The sequence below is a fragment of the Crocuta crocuta genome, unplaced genomic scaffold, assembly GCF_008692635.1.
Source record: "Crocuta crocuta isolate KB4526 unplaced genomic scaffold, BGI_CrCroc_1.0 scaffold260, whole genome shotgun sequence".
Classification (NCBI taxonomy): Eukaryota; Metazoa; Chordata; class Mammalia; order Carnivora; family Hyaenidae; genus Crocuta; species Crocuta crocuta.
In genome coordinates this window covers 7,282,478-7,302,802 of record NW_027527525.1, presented here as the reverse complement: position 1 = coordinate 7,302,802, position 20,325 = coordinate 7,282,478, and the positions used below count along the sequence as shown (strand labels likewise).

Genomic DNA, 20,325 nt, shown 5'->3' with positions numbered 1-20,325 from the left:
GAAGATGCCAACAACACATCCTTTAAAGGCAAACTACTCTTATTCCTATGGTCTTTTCCCATTAATAATTACATTTTGCTAAAAGGTTTATATTAATATACATTTAAGTATCTAATATAATTTTCCCTTAAAATAGAAGAGAAAATGAAAATAATACACATATAGATATAAAAGGTATTTTTTACCAATAGGCAAATTGAAAACAAATGTAAAATATCAAAATTGATTTTTCTTCTCAAATTTGGAGAATAGAGTACTATGATCTTATGTTTAACTACCAACCCAAGGCTTTTTCCAACCACATTTAACTAGCTACATTTAAACTGCCAGTTTCAATTATGGCAGCATGTTTATTTGATATGACAGATGACCTGAAAATTAAAATATATGTATTAGATTAATTTTCCAGTGAAAAGTACCCCCTAAATCTGTCTGTTCATCTAAAAAACCCCCAAAAACCCTAAAAAGTCAACATGCAGTTTTCACATGAGTCACTATACATCACAAAATCAAATAGGCAAAACTATTTTTTAATGCCTATTCTACTAATACAAAAACTTAAGAAGATTTTAGAAGTTTATTTATTTAAAAAAACACTGAAAAAATAAGTATAAATAAATATCACCTATGAAAACTAACAATTACATTATAAGATTCTATGCAGAGCTTTGAATTTCAGTGACAGCATTTCCAGAGAGAAGTACATAGTCTACACGGAATGAGGGTAAAGGAAAGAGAATAAAACAGGCAAGTTTTCTTTACCACAGTGAAAGGGAATCTAGAAGTGTAAAGGAAAGCTTTACCTGGGAAGCTTTGCTGTCAGTGGGTTGAAAAGACAGTTTGATTGTATTTGGCAAATTCACTAAAGTTCCTAAAAGTAACCCACAGTGGGCTAGTAAGGCAATTGGGCAAATGAACCAGGAAAATAAAGAGGGTGAGAAGATATCGATATCATCTCAGAGAATGCTGAAGTTACCTTAGTTTTTCAACCAGACATTTACAGTTGAAGACGCCAGGGCCTGCTAAGATTAAGTGATTTCCCAAAGCCACGTTATTTAATACCCGGTTCAGGCTCTTTCCGTGACACTTATGCTGAGGAAAAATGGAATCCTTAACTTTACACAAGAGATGACTTATTTTTTAAATGTTATTTAAGCTTTAAATATGCAAAAACCAGGATGCCTGGGTGGCTCAGTCCGTTAAGCGTCCCTAGATTTCAGCTCAGGTTATGATCTTATGGTTTGTAAACTCGGGCCCTGCATCAGGTTCAGTGCTGACGGTGCAGAGCCTGCTCCAGGTTCTCTCTCTCTCTGCTACTCCCCAACTCTCTGTCTCTGTCTACATACTTAAAACAAACAAATAAACAAGCAAAAAGCATCTTGAGCTATTCCAAACAAATCAACTCTCTTTTATAGAGATCAAAAGGATCTTTCAAAGGACATTCAAAAGAATACCACAGATCAGATGAAAATCACATTCTTTAATCTGTAAGTTATGAACATCTAATCTGGGAAAGATTATTTTCCCTCAGTAACTTATACCAGGTCTCTATTAATATATTCTAGAAGAACTTCTCTAACTCTAAATAGGGTAACCAGGAATTAAATATTTGTTTTTAACTGCATTACATATTAAAACAAAAGCCAATATTGCTAAAGGCTGAAATCCTGAATATACTACAGTTATTTGTCTCAATTTCTATGTACAATAGATTTCACTGTGAAGTTTTAATTAAACAATTATGCTTTATAATATGCATCAAATGTGTGTAAATTAGAACTCTACTGATGAAGAGATGTTCCAAAAGAAATTAATTTCAGATTAAAAAAACTAAAGCAGTAATTTTTATTTATTTTTTAATTTATTTAAAAAAATTTTTTAATGTTTTATTTATTACTGAGAGAGAGAGAGAGCATGAGCAGGGGAGGGTCAGAGAGAGAGGGAGACACAGAATTTGAAGCAGGCTCCAGGCTCTGAGCTAGCTGTCAGCACAGAGCCTGATGTGGGGCTTGAACCCATGAACCGTAAGATCATGACCTGAGCCGAAGCCAGACACTTAGCTGACTGAGCCACCGAGGTGCCCACGCAGTAATTTTTAGAAAAAGGAATTGTGAGTGTATCTGTAAAAACCCTCACCTTAGATTTGTAACCTTATTTGACTCTTTTACTATATTTGGTGTGTGAGTGTGTGTGTGTGTGTGTGTGTACACAGGTGTGCATGAGTGAATGAATGAATGAATGGATGAATAAAATTAGGTGCCAAATAAGTTCAGACAAATTCAATCAAAGTGGAAACTCAAAAGTTTCATGTCAGGGAAGTGAAGTTCTCATGATGAGTTACACTGTCAGGGGTGCTTCTCAGTCCTATGGCTTCAATGTTTTGGCTCATTTTCTCCCCTAAGCAGGAACTCATATTTTTTCCTTAAAATTCCCTGGGAGGAAGAGAAATAACATTCATTCTGGAGGCAGGGATATCAGTCAGTAATTGATCATGCACCCTTTTCTACTAGGTTCTGAGGAAAGTTCAGAAATCCTTCTTAACATACCAATCCTAGGTTAAAGTTATTTGTCACATTTGTACTTCACCACACACCAACTCCCCAGGTAAGGTATTTAAGGATACGTACAGTTTAGGTTCAAACTTTCTAGCCTTATTTACCAGTTCTTTCCCGTACCAAAGTATATACTGGGTGAGCCATACTACTTGTTATACTTGCTATTCTCTGAAGCATTATCCCATTATTTCTGTTTAAAACACACACAAACATACATACAGAAGACTGTATACACAGATCCCCTAATCTTTTCTTTGTTCCTTCCAGTAGAAGTACTTTCCTGATTTATCTCCACTTACTAAATTTTATCCATAAAATTTAAGTTCTACATAAATATCAAGTTCTAAAATTAATACCAGTCCTCTCATAAAGCCTTTCCTAATACCAAACCTACTTCCCTTGATTCCACAAGGATGCCTGAGTATCTCTTATGATGCCGATTTAACTATCTAGTCCTATCATTTGTATACTTTTATTCCATCCACCTAGATTACAAGCTCCCTTCTGAAGACTCTTAATGTAGACCTCTTATATAAAGGGAGTTACTAGTTACAGTAAGTGTTAAAAAAAACTCCCAGTGTTCACCTTAATGTAAATAGGATTTACATTACATTACATTTACATTAATGTAAATAGGATTACATAATGTTCTATCATGTCTGGGTCGCATTCAATTCCTTTCTTAGATTTCATGGGAGACGCACTCCTAGTTCTTATCTTAGAAATCGGATCAATCAGAACTGTCTGAGCTGCTCAGATCCTATCCGAGGGTAGATTCAGATGGAGACATCTGGTAAGTTTGGTGGGAATCTCTTCCAAAATCTGCTTTATAGTTCTTTCCCAGTGATTAATCAATTTATCCGGTCACTACTTACTCATGTCTGGTACTGTTCTTGATGCTGAGAATACAGCAATGAATGCGACTAAAGTCCCTGTTCATAATAAATCCTACATTCTAGTGGAATGAGCTAGACAATAAACAAATGAGTAAACATACAATATGCCAGAGGCTGATAAATACAGGGGGATAAGGAGCAATGCAGAAGTATTATTAATTAGTACAGGTTTTTGTGTTTTAATTTCCCTGGGACAAAGGTCCAAAAGCGCAATTGATATATGGCAAGCTCATGTTTAGTTTTATAAGAAACTGCCATATTCTTTTCCAGACTGGCTGTACCATTTAATATTCCTACCAACAATGTGTACGCAATCCAGTTTCTCTGCATCATCACCAGCATTTGTTGTTGCCACCCTTTATTTGAGCTATTCTGATAGATATGTGGTGATGTCTCATTGTGGTTTTTAATCTGTTTTTCCCTAGTGGCTAATAATGTTGAATCATTTTATACATTTGTTTACCATCTGGTCATGATATTTTACTCATTTTCTAATTAGGTGTTTGTTTCTTGTTGGCTATATGGTTTGCAAATATTTCCCTTAAGTCTGCAGCGTGTCTTTTCATCTGCTCCACAGTGTCAAATCCCTCTTTAAAAGTTCTTTGCTTTAGCTTACTGGTTTTAAAAGCGTATTTGATAGAGATGTCAGGTTCTGAGAAGGTGACTCAAAGGGGCAAGGGCTCAGCATCTTCTCCCTCTTTCAATCAGCACAGCACTGCTTTTATATACTGGATTGCCTTGTAAGATTTGGTTCGATAAATGTTTGGAAAATAGCTATTTCAATTTAGTGATAAATAACATAATTGTCTTTGGCCATTATGTTTGTTTCCAACCTTTAGAGATAAATGTCCTTCTTCAGTGTTATTTTTGGCATCCCTGAACTTGTGCATAGCTAATATAACAGACGATCACGTAGGTTACCACAAAATCTACTGAGTATAAAGACACGGTGACAGGAACAAGGTATGTTGTTCAAATTTATTGATAATATCTAAATATTCACTTTTAAAGGAGTTAAATATTCAAGATATATCCTGGAGAAAAACTCTCCTACACTGCTTTGTACGGATGATATTCTAGAAGTTGAAGAATAAATGTGCAATTAAAATTGCAAAATTAAAATGATAGAGCAATTTACAATTGAAATAAATTGACACTGGATAGTAAGAGAAAAATGTGTTAGCTTGGTTACTTTAAAAAGAGAATCCTAAACTTTTTTCTTCCTAACAAGTCTTTAAAAGATAGAAATAAATAAGGCAGAATGTTAGAGATTAGATACAATCTTTGTTGAACTGCCTGGTGTGCTACAGTTCACAACATTAACTTTAAGAATTGTGTGCAACTTTTGTTTTCTTTCATGTAGACCAGTAGCATTTTAGGATAATCTAACAATAACTTTAGAAAATGCTGAAGAAAGGTTTCTCTCTGCTTCTTTATGTATGTATGTATGTATGTATGTATATATGTATGTGTGTATTTAACATGTTTATTTTGAGAGAGAGAGCAAGAAGGGGAGGGGCAGGGAGGAGAGAGTCCTATGCAGGCTCCATGGTGTCAGCGCACAGCTTGCCGTGTGACTCAATCCCACCAGCCGTGAGATCATGATCTGAGCCCAAATTGGGAGTCAAACACTTAACTGACTGAGCCACTCAGGTGCCCCTCTGCTTCTTTTAAATGTTCATAATGTCTTCAATTTATTAATCTGTGGGCAGTAAAAAGAATAGAATCCTCATGAAGAGTAAGGATAATCTAAAAATTACCATGTGCCCTTTCTTTTCATTTATCAGTGACAACATGTTCAAAAAGCTCCCAGGTCCCAAATTCAGAAGGGCAGTTCTGATTAGAAAGAGGAGAGAATGCTTTTCCTAGTTTTACATCATTTCCAGCTTGACTCAGACCACATTTTCCATAAAAAATAATATTAAAAGCGGAAAGCGGGTTTTCTATACTACTTCACAAAGTCTACTGGACCTGTAAAGTAGTTCAAAAACAGCATATAGTATGTTTGGATACATTATTGGGTAACTTCTATAGCTACTCTTGGATATAGGACCATCATTTATAGTATTATTTTCTGGGAAATTCTTGTCAATTTTCAAATAAACATGATTACAGCGACTGTGAACACATAATATGTGCTTGATAAATGCTTATCAAATCAATGAATGTTAGAAATAAACTTACAACATGTTTGTAAGTTGAAAATTGCTTGCAATTTAAGCTTTGATTTTAGTGACATCTTGTGGATATAAAAAGTTCTGCTGATGTAAGTTACATATTAAATTATACAGTGAAACGTAAATACAACTCAGTCTTTAAAAAGTGCATTTTTAATTTCACAGGAAAGCTATTCTCCTTTACTAGAAACGGATGACCTGATAGGCAGCTACCAAAGCTCTTCTGGTGTTTTAGCACAGTATTTTCATTAATACTTAAGGAATACTTTTGCAATAATGACCTGCTTGTAGGGAAGCAGAACTTTAATTCAGTGAAGACATAAATGCTTTACTTTAAGAGAGAAATTACAACAAATTCTACTTTTTCCTACATTTTGTATTGTTTGTATTTCTACAAAAACAACCTAAAAGATCTTGTATATTACCTTGTTCATAACATTGCTAAGAAAAAAAAAACACATTAGCAGGAAAACATAGTTTAAGTGGCTAAGAATCACCACACTGATGTTAAATGGGTAATTTACTATCTGAGGAAACAAGTGCTTTAGTTCTGGTCCAAGTTCTACTATAAAATAGCTGAGTGACAGGGAGAAAGTAATTTTATTCTTCTGATTTTAATTCTCTCATATTAATGAAGCAATTAAACAAAATATCTAAAGTCCTAAGAAATTCATTCTATTAGTAATTCTAGGACTATAACATTCTTCTTGTCTGCCAAAAACCAGAGAATTTTTTTTGTTAGTTTTTTTTTTTTTAAGTTTATTTATTTATTTTGAGTGACACAGAGTGAGTGAGCAAAGGAAGGGCAGAGAGAGAGGGGGAGAATCCCAAGTAGTATCTGCACTGTCAGCTCAGGGCCCGACATGAGCTCAAAGCCAGGAACCATCAGATCATGAGCTGAGCTGAAACCAAGAGCCAGATGCTTAACAGACTAAGCCACCCAGGTGTCCTCTGCNGCCTTCCTAATTTTTAACGAGAGAATATTGGGAGTTCAGAAAGTTGAAAAGCACAAAGGGGACTGGGAAGGAGAAGTTAGCAACAGAATGCATCCAAGAACAAGTAAAGAATGTGTTTAAGAAGAAAGCTCTTTACATGAAAACTACCCTGGACTCCTCAAAAGGTTAATGGCAAGAAAAAATAAAAGAGAAGGAATATTCTGTATTTAAAAAGGACTAAAGGAACATAACAATTAAAGGCAATAATACATAAACCTTGGTCAGGTTGTGGTTTTAAAAAAGTAACAGCTATAAAAAACTACTAGGGAAATGTGAAAATGCACTGGACATTAAACTGTACAATTAAATCATGTTTATTTTGTTATGTATGATAACGGCATTTTGGTTACATATGGGAATATACTTATTCTTAGGAGACATGTGCTGAAGATTTCAGAGGGATTTATTAAGACATCTGCAATGTATTTTCGAATGACTGAGTAAAAAAATTACATGTTAAATTATACATTAAAATTATATGTTAAAATGTTAATGATTGTGTAATCTAGGTAGAGGGTATAAATTCACTTACTATTCCTTGAGCTTCTCTGAAAATGTGAAAATTTCTACAATAAAAGTTAGAAAAATGTAGAGGACAAATAACTCAGTGGAAATACGGGCAAAAGACACAGGTATTTTACAGAAGAAGAAATGATAAAAGGCCATTAAATAGTGAAAAGATACTTCACTCCGTTTGCAAGCAGGAAAATGAAAATTAAAACCACCAAAAGAATATATTCCACATTTATGAGAGTGGTTAAACTTAAAAAGAATGAAAACATCAAATGTTATAGAACCTCTGGCAGGAGAAGATATTAGCATAAAGACTACCTAGTGTCCCATGTGCCTTTTAACCCAGTAATTCCTGTCCTATAGGCAGACTGGGAGAAACTCTTGCACATGCGCCCTGCAAAAAAGGTACAAGAACACCAATAGGAATATTGTTTGTGTGGCAAAAAAAATTGGAAATAACCCAAATGTTGAATGTATGGGTATTTATTTCATCATCATTGTAACTGTTAATTTTCTTTAAGATATTACCTATGTTTAAAAATAGATTTGTCTAGGGGCGCCTGGGTGGCTTAGTCGGTTAAGCGTCCGACTTTCGCTTAGGTCATGATCTCGCGGTTCGTGGGTTCGAGCCCCGCGTCGGGCTCTGTGCTGACTGCCAGCTCAGAGCCTGGAGCCTATTTCGGAGTCTGTCACTCCCTCTTTTTCTGACCCTCCCCTGCTCACGCTGTCTCTCTCTCTCTCCTAGCAATAAATACAAAACATTAAAAAAAAATAAAAAAATAAAAATAGATTTGTCTACATACTGTATCGACATACTGTATATATCTTTGTGTATTTCATGTTTCAAAAAGTTAACACTAGGATCAGCTGCATAAACTATTGCTGACCGAGATCTTGTTGGGTTGCACTAAAGTGCTAGGTAAGTGAAGTCCATGGGAACTACCTACAATACGCAGAAGACATTTAGTATCAAAACAACTTTTTTCTTTTGCTTTGGGAAAAGGTTACAGAAAATAAAATCTATCAATTCAAAACAGTAAAGAGTAAACTTGGCATGGCCAGCTAGCTCTATCCATCTTTCTAGGGGAAAAGGTTCGTGGAAGAAAAGACAAACTTATTTTTTCAGTTTCAAACATTCCCTATTCACATGCTCATTGCCATGTGAAGAGACACATGTAAGAAGGAACATTTGATTACAGTCCCAGTCAGGATATACGCGAGTGAAAGGAAGGCTACTGAGATTTTTGCTGGGGTAACGACATACAGTGGAGCTATCTCAGGCAAACTGGTCTGTATGGTTTTCCTGTGAATAAACCAAATTCATTTCAGTGTCCTAGTAGGTTTTTTATAAGAATGGATCAAGGGATCCCAAGGAAGAAAAGAGGTGCTTAGAAGTAGACTTCTTCAACATTCTATTCTGGAATGAAAATTATGGTTACTCATAACAGATCTAAAATGATACTCACTCAGTTGATGGTATACAGGTTTATGCAATCCTTGAAGTTTAATTGATGCGATAGCTGCTAGTTTGCCAGGGGGCTGCATTTTTCCATCTAAGAGATACCAAACCCGAGCAAAAGTGGCCCATTGCTTGGAAAAAAAGAGACAGAGAGAAAACAATGAAGTTTTAATTAAAATGGAAATAATTGAGATTATTATATATCATCATGTATATTGTACCGTTAATATCAATAATTACCTTGAAAAAAGATCCTGTCACGAAATACTTTTTTTGGTTTTGTTTTCATTTCTATTTCTGGAAAAGGAGAGTCCTTTTTCATTCTACAAAGATTAACACAGTAATTTTTCTTACCTGCCTTCCTATCAGCAGTATGCAAGTTACTTTATTTAAAACATTTCAAAGATATATTTTCCTTTATATTATTTAAAAAAAAAATTAATGTTTTATTTCTGAGAGAAAGAGAGAGAGACAGACAATGTGAGCAGGGGAGGGTCAGGGAGAGAGGAAGACACAGAATCTGAAGCAGGCTCCAGGCTCTGAGCTAGCTGTCAGCACAGAGCCTGACTCGGGGCTCGACCCCACGAATTGTGAGATCATGACCTGAACCGAAGTCGGGATGCTTAACCGACTGAGCCACCCAGGCACCCCTTCCTTTATATTATAACAATTTCTGGTATACAGAATAGAATCTGGAAAGGTAATGGGAAATTCTTATGAAAGTAGAAGCTGTTTATAAGGGTCTTCAAAAATACTTTTTGAGACTAATATGTATTAAATTGAATGATGAGTAGCTAATTGGTAACTGAAAACTATTCATGAGTTCAATTCCATGCAAGAGCTAAGTAACAGAATATAGCTAGACAAGTATACACGGATGATACTGAATAAACTTAAATTTTACATAGCTGTCTTACACAGACATCTTTAGGCTGGCTCAGGCATACGCCATTGTCTTCACAATATCCATCAGTACCTTCAAACTCTCAGAAAATTCCAGCCCAGAAAGATCTCAACCCGATGCTTTCTCTATGCATAACACAGGTTGCTAAACAATGCTGGAAAAAATACAACCAGGCTAATTGGTTTTATTTTAAATTTTATTAATACAAACTTCATATCAGCTTCTAAACTGCTCACCATTTTTTTTCCTTTCTCACTGATCTAGCTTCTATCTTGTTCTCCTCTCGCATCTTTTGTCAGATTTCTCTCTTAAGTATTTCACATATTTTGATGCTATTGTAAATAGTATTGTATTTTTAATTTAAATTTCTGTCCGTTGCTAGCATATAGAAATACACTTCATTTTTTGCATGTTGGTCTCGTACCCTGCAATCTTGCTAAACTTACTTATCAGTTTTAGGAGCTTTTCTGAGATTCCATTTGATTTTACGCATAGACAATCAGTCTTCTATAAATAAAGCCAGCCTCTAGCCCATACCTTTTCCCTACTACTCTCAGCTTATGACTAATTAAAAAAAAAAATTCAAACAGGCGGAACTCTATTGGACAATCTTTTGTCTTCAATAAATTGCTAAGGAAAAAAATAGGAAAAAGAATCTATTTACTAAGAGAAAACTAAAGAACATGAAATTAGTACATTCCAGATCTTAAACAAAAGGAACAAACAGTAAAACTATTATGTATTTCTGTAACATATATTAGAAAATTGGGAATTTGAACATACCCTAGGTATTTGATACTAATGAATCATGATTAATTTTTCTTTTGTCTTTGATAAATGGTATTGGGATTATAGTTTCAAAAAGAATCCTTATAAAGAACATTCTGAAATATTTCCTTGTGAGATAATAGGAATCCGAGGTTCACCTCAAATTCATAAGAAAGGGAAAGGAGTGAATGGGGGGTGTACAGATGAAAACATATTGGCTATGAAGGTTTTGAAAGTGGGCTGCAGCTTCTTTTATATAGGATTTAAATTCTCCATAATAAAGTTAAAAACAAACCCTCTCTACCTCACTTATGCACTGCCTCCTTTGTGGCAAAATTCTTCCAAAGAGTTGTCTTTACTCAAATTTGTCCTTATTCTCACTTCAACCTGCTCCAACTTTTTCCTCCCACACCCATCACCCTCTCTCTACTGCCTGTCATAGTTACCAGGACCTTCACATCACTGAATCGCTTGGTCAATTCTAAGTCTTCAGTACAGGTGATCATTTCCTTCTCCTGGATGTTCTTTCCTCACTCGATTTCCAAGACACCACCCTCTGTTGGTTTTTTCCCTACTTTGCTGTTTTCATCTTAACTCTTGCCACTGAAATGTTGAAATGTTCCAGAATTCCGTTCTTGGTCCTCCTCTCCAGTCCATACACACTTCCTCAAAGACATCATCCAGACTGATATGTTTACATGTCATTTCTATGCTTATGTCTCCCAACTGTAGAAATTTACATCTCTAGCCTTGACCTCTTTCCTGAACTTCACACTTGTATCCAATTGTCCACTTGGAACCTGCACTACATTGCTTTTTAAACCATCTGTCGTAAAGACTGATTTGTTCCCATTCCATTGCAGATGAATATTTTGATTAAAAAACCCCCAAACTTTGTTAAAAAACAATTAAAATACTGCCATATCATCAAATTGCTATAAAGGTTTTTAAATGTTTTATTTTTTACTCCTTATATTTGCTTCAGCCAGGAGAGGTGACAAACAGTTCAAGGAAAGAATCACTCTCGGAGCAGGACTGGGCTAAGTAGCATCTCAGGTCAAAATACCCCAAACCGAACTCCTGCTCTTCCACCTGAAACCTGCTTCAATGCCAGTCTTCCCTGTCTCAGTCGATGGCACACCCTTCTGGTGTCAGAAACAAAAACCTTGGAGTAATCCTTGTTCTTTCCTGGTCAGCTCACATTCAATCATTCAGGAAATCCTTTTGACTCCACTTTCAAACAAAACCTAACCACTTTTCAACACTGCACTGTCTAGTTCGGTTTGTGCCACCATCGTGTTTAGCCTGGATTACTGCAGTTAAACCTCTACACCGGTTCTTTGTTTCTATCTTGCATCAATCCCCATCTCTAAACAGTCTTTTCTTACTTAATTCAGCTGCCAGAGAGCTGCTTTTAACACCCTTAAGTGAGATCAATGTTACTCCCTGGCTCCAAACCCTTCAGTAGATCCTCATTTATTCAGTAATAAGCAAATCCTTACAATGGTCTACAATGGCCTATCTGATCCAACTTGACCCTCTCTCCGAAGACTCTTTCAGGAAAAAAAGACATGAAAAGAGCTGACTGAAAAGAGCAGGAGATGGAGTACCAAAAGAGTAGCAAGCGGCCAGAAGCACGATTGTCATTAAGTGCTTCCCGGAGGCATCTCCCGGCCGAGGAACTCCACTTTCCTGCCCACTCAGCACCACTAAATCCACCGAAGCCCCCGACTTCCTTCTGCCAGTGTAATCAATTGCATCAAGCCACAGAGTTGGAGCTCACCTGGGGCGCCCTAGAGAAACTCGACATTTTCACCGCTCGCAGAAGCGTCCTCTTCCGAGGACCCACGGCCAGGCCTCAGCACTAATGGCCCCGCGGGAAACATACAAACGCAAGTATGACAGTTCCTAGGCCAGCCGACGTCGTCAGTTTCTCTGCTTTTCCTGAGTCTCCTCCCGCCTTCCCATGATAGCAGTTTCGTCCTGATAGGAGGAAATAATGCAGTCATCGAGAGAATAACTCCTCCAAAGAATCCGACGCCTGGAAAAGTTGAGGCAGCCCGACCGAGCGCGCACAATTTCCAGCCGACCTCTATTTGGGCGGGAAGGAAACCGGAAGTGCATAAGCAGCGCGCGACTATTTGGATGGGAAAACCGAGATCTGAAATAGGAGCCCGGCTCTGAGGAGATGGATCGGTACCTGCTCCTTGTGATCTGGGGCGAAGCGAAAGTCCCGTCAGCAGCGGGTGGGCAAGTGGATCATGGGCCCGGGGAGTCGTCCGTGGAAGGTGCCGAGAAGCAGCCGGGTAAGCGCCGGGCTGAGAAAGAGCGGGAACCGCTTTCGGGGAGGGGAAGAAATTTAAGTTTGAGATCAAGTTCTGCGGGGGAGGGAGGGTGGACTATCTCGAATTGTCCCGAGAATCTGAGACTCCATGAGATCGGCCCAATAAGGGCCGAAAAATGTCATTATCTTCGTGGAGAAATAGGGACACGTTTGTGGATGCACAATCCCAGCGCTCAGAAGTTCTTGGCACAGTAAAAATTTAACTGAATAATTCTCTGTGCTTTCGGAATAGAGTGTCTTGTTGGAAATACATGCATTCAGTAGGCGATCCCGCCAACTGTATGTTCCAAATGCAGGTAATACAGAAAGGAACAAGACGGGAAAGGGTCTTTCTCTCCGAGATTCCTAATGGGAGGAGATATCCTACATATAAACTAAGCTTTAAAAAAATGGTGAATTTAAAACAATTGTGACTGGTTGAAAATGCGCTCCTCTTTGGTGTTTCTGTCTATAATCCACGTTGCATTTTATTTGTTTGTTTTGATTAAACAGGCATCTTGAGACAATGCATGTGGTTGTGTATAGAGTATTGTGAGAGTTTCCCTTCTCTGCTTAAAAGTATTCTTTAGGGAGAGTTTTGGAATATTTACCTGGCTAGCATGTATAAACTGGGAGCCTTTTGGGTTTTCTGTTTGCATTCTCTGTGTGTAGCTCTTTTATGTACATGTTTTTCGGGAGTGTCTCTGGTGGTGAAATTGGAAGAGGCCTAGACTATGTAACTCCAGCCCAGTTAGTTTGCCTTTTCTTTTTCAGATTTAACAGCAGCAAATGTTTATCACCTCCTAAAAAGAAGCATTAATACTTCAATGAATCCAGAAGATAGTACTTTTCCTGGTAAGTGGAACACAAACCTCTTTTTTTCTCTGGCACTGCATTTATATTGGAAATAAGTTTAACTAATTTGGTCACTTAAAAGTATGAGAGGCACTTGTTGACTATGCACAAGGTCCTGGGATGAGGAGGGAAGTAAGGAAATGCAAGACTGGAAAAGATAATGTTCCCTCTTCCTGCTACTTGAATGTCATTAAGTTGTATGAAAATTATGGTAGGTTCTCAGCTTGACTTTTGTTCCCTTTGTGGTATTTCCTTGCCCATCTTTAGCTCCATATAAAATAGGGTAATGTGGCATTATAAGGAGGATTTATGATTTTGTCTTGAGTACAAACACATTATTAATGCTCTTACACATTTTTTTACCATTTTTTCCACCCTTACCTCTTACTGATTCTCTTAAAAGCACTTAATAATTGTTAAACACAGTGATCTTTTCTCCATTCTTATCTGTTTTACCTTTTTCAAAGTATATAACTTTTTTGACCACCCTTTGCTTTGTAAAAATCTCTTCTCCTTTGGTTTCTATTGACCTTATACAGATCCGTCTACTTATTTTTTTAATCGTTATTTCTCTTTTACTTCCTCTTCTTGACCTCTGAGAGTGTCTTTCAAACACTCAGAAAAAGGAGATAACCAAAACAGACCAAGTTAAAAGCTGAAGGAAGTTTCTGGAGATGCTTCGGGTAGAGTGCTTGTTCGATAAATGTTCATGCTGCCCTAATCTGTTTGCCAAGTTGTGGTAGTACTCATTAATTTTTCAAGTCGATATAATTTAAGTCAGTACTACTGCCTTTGCAAGAAAGATTTTCTTTCACTTGTGCCTTGAAAGTATACATTAAAGAAATATTGGGAGCATTTTAGGAATTCTTGGGATAACTTTTGCTTACTGTTTGGGTGGATAGAAGTTTCTTACTAAGTGGGCACCTGGGTGGCTCAGTCTGTTGTGCATCCAACTTAAGCTCAGCTCATGATCTCAGTTCCTAAGTTCGAGCCCCACATCGGGCTCTCTGCTGTCAGCACAGAGCCCACTTCAGATCCTCTGTCTCCCTCTTTTTCTGCCCCTCCCCCTTGTTTTCTCTCTCAAAAATAATTAAACATTTAAAGAAAAGTTTCTTATCCAAGCAGCCTTTGTTTGCCCAGTAATGTGGAACTATGTAAATGACCACAACCTGAAGCTATGCAAAGCAATCCCAATATAAAATCAATGGGAAAAATCACAATTGTTCCATGACATTTTTTTCATCAAAACATTAATAATTCTCTTACTGAGAATTATACAGGTAGAGGAAATGAAAAAAAAAAAAGCCAATAAAACAAATGTTTATTTCACATGTAATTTAAAGCATTAAAAACATTGAGAATTAAAGTGTTTCTTTTATTTATTTATTTTGTAAAATTCTTCTCAAGGAAATTTGAACAGTGCTTGCCACCTTCTTGTCATCCTATAACTTAGGTTAATAGAGTTAGCATTTTTTCCATGTCTTGGTGAATTGTCTTACCCCTAAGTTTGTATTAGCTTGCAGTGTTTTATCCTTAGCTCTTTTTATGTTGTGAAATAACCGTGAGCAACTTTAATGCAAAGGTATTTGTCAGCATCATTTCCTCTGAGACCTCTTATCCTTTTTTGTCACATTTCTATCATGGCAGCTATTTTTAGAACCCATTTACATTAGATTTAAATGTCACTTTCAGTGGTAATCACTTTTTGCTTCTTTGCTGTGCTTTCATCTTTTTTTCCCCCCCTTGGCCAATTTCCTCTTCCTCTTACCCATTTTTGTAAAATATGTGGGTTTATCACTGGGAGACAAGAAGGAAATAGGGTTACATATTTGTCATCTATTCATATGAACTGAATAACAGAGGTGCAGTGACCAATCCGCAAAAAATTTTGAAAAGTCGTAATGTGATTGGTTACTGATCATGATACACGTATGATTTATGTAGTGATTTGCGGATCTGAGAAGCTAGCAGTGAAGTTTTACTTTTTGCAGTTGCAGTTAATTAATAAACCATTGGTAACTGGAGTTTATACCCTGTTTTGGGGGACTGGGGTCATTTAAATCATGGTAACTGAAATCTGCATATCAGAACCATGCAAAGAGAGAACTGCTTGGATTGAATTTCTTACCCAATGAGCACTGTTACTTTCAGTAATATGGCAATTCTGAGAAACTGGAAGTAAAATATGATTATAATTGACATAAGGCTGGAGAGATAGGAATAGCTATGTGGAGGACTTTGTAAATCATGTAGGGTACTTGGACTTTTTCATAATAATTAGCCATTAAAGGCTTTAATGAAGGAAGAGACCTGGTCACATCTGTGTTAATGAAGTATTCTGGCTACAGTATACTGGACACATTGGGGGAAATTATAGGTGTGAGGGGGCTGCTGCAGAAGACCAGCTAAGAAATAAGAAAGGCAGCCATGGTAGAGGAAAATGGATCTAAGGAAATTATGGCGGTAGAATCCAGCTGAATTAGTGTTGCATTGGTGTGATTTAGGAGATGGGTAGGGTGAGAAAGCAATCAAGAATGACATTAGATTTCTGGCTTGGATATAGTATAGATGGTGGAATTTAGCAAGATAGGAGAATTAGATTTTGAGACATGATTGATAAAGGTAAACTGAGTGAGAGCCCAGCACAAGCTGACACCACCCCCACCGCCCAGGTGCGATATGTGTAATATACGTGACACCATGCCCATCGTGCAGGTGGGATATGTGTAATAATGTACTCCTGGCTGCCCAAGAACAAAGGAAAGGACAGAAAACAAATGGTTAAACTGGTAGAGTCTCCCATAGTTTACACATGTTTTAGTAACTTTACAAGAAAAAGACAATCTTATCAATAGCTTAATCTCCAGGAACTCCCTAGCATCTTAATGATTATGTTTTGCTAGAGGAAAAAACAACCTTAGCTTGACAATAGCTAGGCCTCCAGTAATCTGTAAGTCCTCTTTAACATATGGAAATTCCTTAAAGAAACTTCCTCTTGGCTTTATTTCCCCCAACTCTGGTGGTATACTCCATCATCACTCACCTCATCACTATGATATGTTCCATTTAGAACACGTATTTAGTTGTCCTGTAAAATGTCAAAGTGAAAATGTTTTATAAAAGTGGGATACATGTGTCCAGAACTCAAAAGGCAAAGTAAGTCTGGAGATACAGATTATAGGATCATCAATATGTAGATGTCAGTCCAAGCTATGAGTAAGGATGGGATTGTTTATGGATAGTGAGAAGAGCAGAAAATCTTGAACTGAATCCCACTATTTAAAGGAACTGAACACCAGTTTTTAAAAGTATGAGGAGTAGCTGGAAAGGTATGTTCCACAGAATCTTTGATTTCTTTCTTATTCTTATGCTGAGAGGTCAAGTAACAGCAGTGGTAAGAGCTGTCAGATTTTATAACATGTTGTTAGTTATTGGTGCCTTTAGTGAATGTAGTTTTGATGAAGTTTTGGGGTAATAGTGGGGTGGTCCAGAGCTGATAGCCAAGAAAGAATTCTTGAAGACATCTTTAGTGCGAAAAGGTGATTTTATTAAAGCATGGGGTCAGGGCCCATGGGCAGGGAGAACTGCCTGACAGGGAACTCATTACATACCCTCAGGTTGGAAAGGGGTCAGTAAGTTCTCCAAGGGATTTTGGAAGCAAGGTTTCCAGGACCTTGAGGGGCTAGGGAAACACCATTTATTACCTTTTAAGAAAACCTTAGTAATGAGACCCTTCAGATGTATATTGCGGGGGCCATAAGCTTAGAATATGATTGCCAGCATACATTTTGGGGCAGTTGGGACAAAGGAAGTAGACCTTCAGGATCCTCAAAGCTGGGATAACGTTAAGCTAAGATTCCCTAACCAAGTGTTCTCATGGAGGCAGCTGAGCTCCTAGAGGGAGATCACTGTCGGTTTCAAGTACTTGTCAATGGGCTATAGGCAGTAAGGGAATTTGATTTCACTTGCCTTAGTTTCCCACACTACCATGGCAAGTACTTAAACCCCTTTCCTTTGTTCTCGGGTAGCTAGGAGTGTCAGATCAAGATCACACATATTCTACCTGTGGCTGGGGTGGGGGGGTGCCAGCCTGTATTTTGCCCTCAGCTTGGCCCACACTCCCCCATCAGTTACAGTTGCATGTTGGATACACAACAACATTTTGAAATGGCTTTAGAGGGCAGTAGAAAATGTGATGAGGCTGTATAGTTCTATCTCCTCTCTCTCTCTTTCTGGCTAGGATTAACCAGACCTTCATGGTGTTTGTAGAGGAAATTAGATCACTTACGCAGTTTTGAGTGACTCGGTAATAATTGAGTGGGTGTTGGGATATTTTTCTTGGTAGATTTTAGTATTTGAAATGATGATTAAAATAGTATGGATTTAGATTTGTGACAAAATAATAGTATTCATTGTGAGTGAATATTTTTGCTCTTTGGGCAGATTGTTCTGTTTAAATTTTTAGAGATTTAAAAATTTTTTTAACATTTTTTATTTATTTCTGAGAGAGAGAGACAGTGTGAGCAGGGAAGGGTCAGAGAGAGAGGGAGACACAGAATCCAAAACAGGCTCTAGGCTCTGAGCTAGCTGTCAGCAGAGAGCCCGACGTGGGGCTCGAACCCACGAACCGTGAGATCATGACCTGAGCCAAAGTCGGGCACCCGATTGACTGAGCCACCCAGGCGCCCCTAAATTTTTAGAGATTTTAAAAGGATCCATGTAAAAGAGCCTAAGTGTCCATCAACAGATGAATGGGTCAAGAAGATGTGGTTTATCTATACCATGGAATNAAAAAAAAAAAAAAAAGAATGCCAAATAACTCTAAAAAAAAATAAAAATAAAAGGATCCATGTAATGTATGTGTTTGTGTATATACACACATATATCTTGAAGAACTATATAATGTAATAAGAATCATATAATTCTCCAAGTGTAGATACTATGGCATCTGTTTCTTTGTGATATGCCTTTCTGCTAACAAAGCATGATTTTGTTTTCAAGCATGTTCGGTCGGCGGCATACCTGGCTCCAGGAAGTGGTTCTTTGCAGTGCAGGCAATATGTGGATTTTATCAGGTAATAGAAATGAAAAAAGTTGGCGTTAGCGAATGCCTTTGTCAATATAAATAATTTCAGGAACCCATTTTTTAATACAATCTCTTGGTATATTAGTTTTGCAGTTCTCAATGGGAAGAGATACATTTTGGGACGGAAAAAGATGAAATTGAAGATGTTCTTCAAACAAATATCGAAGACTGTTTGAGTGCTGAGTGTCTTGAGGAAGAAGATAGTACCAGCAGAGAATCAGTATCCTTGGCTGAGTATGCTTATATGCTTTCTATAGTATCTAAAATATTTCACGTTAGACAGCGTTTTAGCCACAAGAGTGAAAATAAGATTTTTTTTAGCTGCCATAGGAAGGAAATTTTAGTTATTTGAAATTTTCAACTCTATTTTGGGGGACAGGCAATCTGGGCCTTTTATTTGAATAAAACTTTAAAATGGAAAAATTTATATTTGAAAATGCTTAGGTTCTTAAACTTATACAATAGCAGAAATCATAAAAAGTGACATTCTAATTAATATGTCACTTTCTTGAAAACGAATTCTGCCTGATTATGAATTGTAAGAGCGTGAAGAGAAACTTGAATTTAATGGAGTCCCTCATGGCTCAGTTGGTTAAGCGTCCAAGTCTTCTTGATTTTGGCTCAGGTCATGATTTCCCAGTTCATGAGTTTGAGCCCTGATAGCACAGAACCTGCTTGGGATTCTTTCTCTCCCTTCCTGTCCCTCTCTCTCTGCCCTTCCCCCACTCATGCTCACTCTTTTTCAAAATAAAATGATAAACATTTAAAAAAAAAAGTGATTGAACTGTTAAAAAAAATTTCCCACTATCAAACTCTAGGCCAGGATGACTTCACCAAATAATTCCCCTAAATATTTAAGGAAGAAATAGCATCCATTTTAGATAAATTATTTCAGAGATGAAGAGAGGGAAAACAATTCGTTTGTAGATGCTACCATGATCTTGGTTCTCTCTCTCTCTTTTCAAAATAAATAAACTTTTAAACAAGGAAACTTGAATTTAAGGTTAATAACTGGCATTCAAACTCACATTATGATTATCACTTTGCTATTTGAGGTTGATATATATAATTTATTCAATTTATGTATATCTTGAGCATTCAGATACCTTTAAAATGCATAGAGTTTCTGAGGATCATGTAGTTCATTGGGTTCACTTTTAGGTTTTTTGAATTGTGGTATAATATATAAGTTGGTCCAGGTGATGTAAGTTGTGATTATTTTTCTCTTCATGAAATATCCCATCTTTGACTCATTAATACCTTTCATTTTAGTCTTCCATAATATTTCATTACAAAAACCTACTTTTATTTACCATAGTAATCATATATTATAATACTTCTATAAATTACTACAGACTTTAAAAATTCTATTTCCTGTTTTTAAATTATATTTGTTTGGGGGCGCCTGGGTGGCTTAGTCGGTTAGGCGTCCGACTTTTGCTTAGATCATGATTTCGCGGTTCGTGGGTTCGAGCCCCGTGTCGGGCTCTGTGCTGACTGCCAGCTCAGAGCCTGGAGCTTGTTTCAGTCTGTGACTCCCTCTCTCTCTGACTCTCCCCTGCTCACGCTGTCTCTCTCTCTCCTAGAAATAAAAATAAAACCTTAAAAAAAATAAAACAATAAAAACAATTATATTTGTTTGTACTGATTAATGAAAGGAGACATTGTAGAACCAAGGAAAGGATCTCAAACCAGGGCTCAGTAGAGGTAGTTTCTAGTTATATGATTATGGACCAGTCAACCTCATTTCTCTGGTCCTTTATTTTCTCGTCTGTAATGTGTTGAGATCCTCTT

General features: G+C 37.0%; 2 protein-coding genes across 7 annotated transcripts in view; one reads left to right on the top strand and one right to left on the bottom strand.

The window, feature by feature from the left end:
• MRPL13 (mitochondrial ribosomal protein L13) overlaps positions 1-12,339 on the bottom strand; it is a 47,410-nt gene extending 35,071 nt beyond the window's left edge. Inside the window, exons 1-2 of one of the 2 annotated variants that reach the window (XM_077764754.1) lie at positions 12,051-12,339; positions 8,603-8,726 (exon numbers count right to left, since the gene is read on the bottom strand). In XM_077764754.1, coding sequence (XP_077620880.1) covers positions 8,603-8,726; positions 12,051-12,077 — 151 coding nt within the window. In that variant the 5' untranslated portion in view covers positions 12,078-12,339. The remainder of the gene's footprint in view (positions 1-8,602; positions 8,727-12,050) is intronic. The other variant, XM_077764743.1, reaches the window with a different exon arrangement.
• Positions 12,340-12,427: 88 nt separating this feature from the next.
• The window catches only part of MTBP (MDM2 binding protein), a 78,412-nt gene continuing 70,514 nt past the window's right edge, over positions 12,428-20,325 (top strand). For all 5 annotated transcript variants that reach the window (XM_077764720.1, XM_077764729.1, XM_077764713.1 and 2 more), the window contains exons 1-4: positions 12,428-12,573; positions 13,365-13,445; positions 18,447-18,520; positions 18,617-18,765. In XM_077764720.1, the coding sequence (XP_077620846.1) occupies positions 12,456-12,573; positions 13,365-13,445; positions 18,447-18,520; positions 18,617-18,765 (422 nt within the window). In that variant the 5' untranslated portion in view covers positions 12,428-12,455. The remainder of the gene's footprint in view (positions 12,574-13,364; positions 13,446-18,446; positions 18,521-18,616; positions 18,766-20,325) is intronic.